This window comes from Talpa occidentalis, unplaced genomic scaffold (genome assembly GCF_014898055.3).
Source record: "Talpa occidentalis isolate TD23 unplaced genomic scaffold, MPIMG_talOcc4v2.1 talOcc4.14, whole genome shotgun sequence".
NCBI classification, from domain to species: Eukaryota; Metazoa; Chordata; class Mammalia; order Eulipotyphla; family Talpidae; genus Talpa; species Talpa occidentalis.
In genome coordinates, this window is record NW_023601433.1 from 28,320,865 (window position 1) to 28,322,994 (window position 2,130).

Below are 2,130 nucleotides of genomic sequence, written 5' to 3' on the forward strand. Positions count from 1 at the left end.
GCAGATGAGGATCAGAAAACACAGGCTAAACACTGAGCTTTGCTTGGGAAGGGGCTGCCCAGCAGTGAGGCCAGGACAGAACTAGGGGAGGAGATTCAACCAGACCATGAGGCAGCAGAGAAAGACGATACCTAAGCTGAGGTTGGTACTCTAGAAATCACCCTTCTCTCCCTAAGTCTTTGGGGGCTGAGTCTTCTCTGAAATCACAAAGTTCCCCAAGCTGGAGCCTGGCCCTGGCTGATTTGCATACCCAACAGCTCTCTCCAGCAAGGGGATAAGACAGGCCTAGGGGGACCCTGCCCAGCCTCAGCCTCAGGGAGCAGGATCAGGGACCCCACCATGGCCTACATCCCTCTCCTCCTGGGCCTCCTGGCTCATTGCACAGGTACCTAACCCAGGCTCATTGCACCCCAGGTCCAGGCTGAGAGACGAGCCTGTCTAAGTCTGTGCTCAGTGGGGCTGCCTAGGGGGACCAGAATCCCATGATTCTTCTTAGGAGGGGCCTGGTATGGGTAGACCCCTGCTGTGCCCACTGCCTGGTGTGAGCCTGAGGGCCTGTGCCTGCTAACAGAAGTGGTGGGGAATTTAATCATTTCTCATAAATGTCATACACATCCAGGCTCATAGGACACTAAGGGTGAGACTGAGTGAAGTTGCACTGAGGGCATCCAGATATCACTGCATGTGAATCAGGCCAGTCAAGCAGAGATTCTGGGAATGGCCCTGAATATTAACCCCCATCACCTTTTCTCCCTCACAGGCCTTGTGGTCTCCTACGAGCTGACTCAGCCACCCTCAGTGTCGGTGTCTCTGGGAGAGACGGCCAGGATGACGTGTCAGGGAGACAACATGGATAAGGAATATGCTTACTGGTACCAGCAGAAGCCAGGCCAGGCCCCTGTGCAGGTCATGTATGAGGATAACAAGCGGCCCTCAGGGATCCCTGACAGGTTCTCTGGCTCCAGCTCAGGGAACACGGCCACCCTGACCATCAGCGGTGCCCAGGCCCAGGACGAGGCTGACTATTACTGTCAGGTGTGGGATAGCAGCAGTGAACATCCACAGTGACACGGGGCCATGGGGAAGTGAGACACAAACACCATCCCCATCTGGTCACAAACTCCTTCATCCCCAGGGATATGGAGACACAGCCATGAGCAGCTCTGACCCAGGCCCCAGTTCTGGCTCCCCCTCCGCCAGCCCCCAGCCGGTCTGCAGTGTGTGTGTCAGGAGTGGATTAGAGCTCAGGGCAGGCTGTCCTGAGCAAGTCTTTAAATTGAAGATACAGCAATTATATGAAGGACAGAGAGAAGAACATTTCTCTGTTATGTTAAAACATAAAATGAGTCATTCAAGGAATAGCCACAACTTTTGAGAAACACTGTATTTGAATGATCAACACAAAGCTTCAAACAGTCAGGACACTCCCCGCAAGGGAACTGAGGAAAGGCTTTATAGGGAAGAGGCAGAAAAAAGGCAAAGTTATGATTTCCTGGCCTCGATGTGAGTGGTGCCATGACAGGGAGACCTGTGGCCATTGTGATTGTGTGTCCTCGGGTTTTGGTCTGAAACCTGAGGGTACACAGGATGAGACTCAGGTGCTGACACTGGCCCCTCAGGCTTCACGCCGAGGCAGCCTCATGGACGCCTTGTGTTGTGCATTTAACACGTTGTCACGGTCATTGATGTCCTTCTGGTGGTGACTGGGAGTATTGGCCAAACGTCCTGATGAATCCCCAGAACCTCACACCTGACCTGGCCTCTTGAAGTGCCAACTCCAGTGCTCCTCTGAAAACAGACAATATTAAACCAGAGACATCCTGCAGGGGAGGAGGAGGGAGAGGGATGAGAGGGAGGGAGGGAGGAGCACCGGGGATGAGGTGATGGTGCACAGGTGCCTTGGGGAAGGAAATACTAGGGGGACTCAATCTGAGGGGTGGGGGAAGCAAATATTGTTTAAAAAATGTAAAAAATGGACAAATGTTAAAATAAAAAAATACACAAATAAAGAATAGAGAAAACCATTGTAGTGGACACTGGAGAATGAGTGTAGGACCCCTTAGGACTTGAAATGCACACACACACACACACACACACACACACACACAGCACCTCCTTCAACATTGCTGG

At 52.4% G+C, this 2,130-nt stretch overlaps 1 gene segment (V, D, J or C); it reads left to right on the forward strand.

The window, feature by feature from the left end:
* The first annotated feature begins 339 nt into the window (after positions 1-339).
* On the forward strand, positions 340-1,068 carry LOC119244477 (immunoglobulin lambda variable 3-1-like). The segment is given in 2 exon segments: positions 340-385; positions 761-1,068. Coding segments are annotated over 2 exon segments (354 nt in total).
* The last annotated feature ends 1,062 nt before the right edge of the window (positions 1,069-2,130 follow it).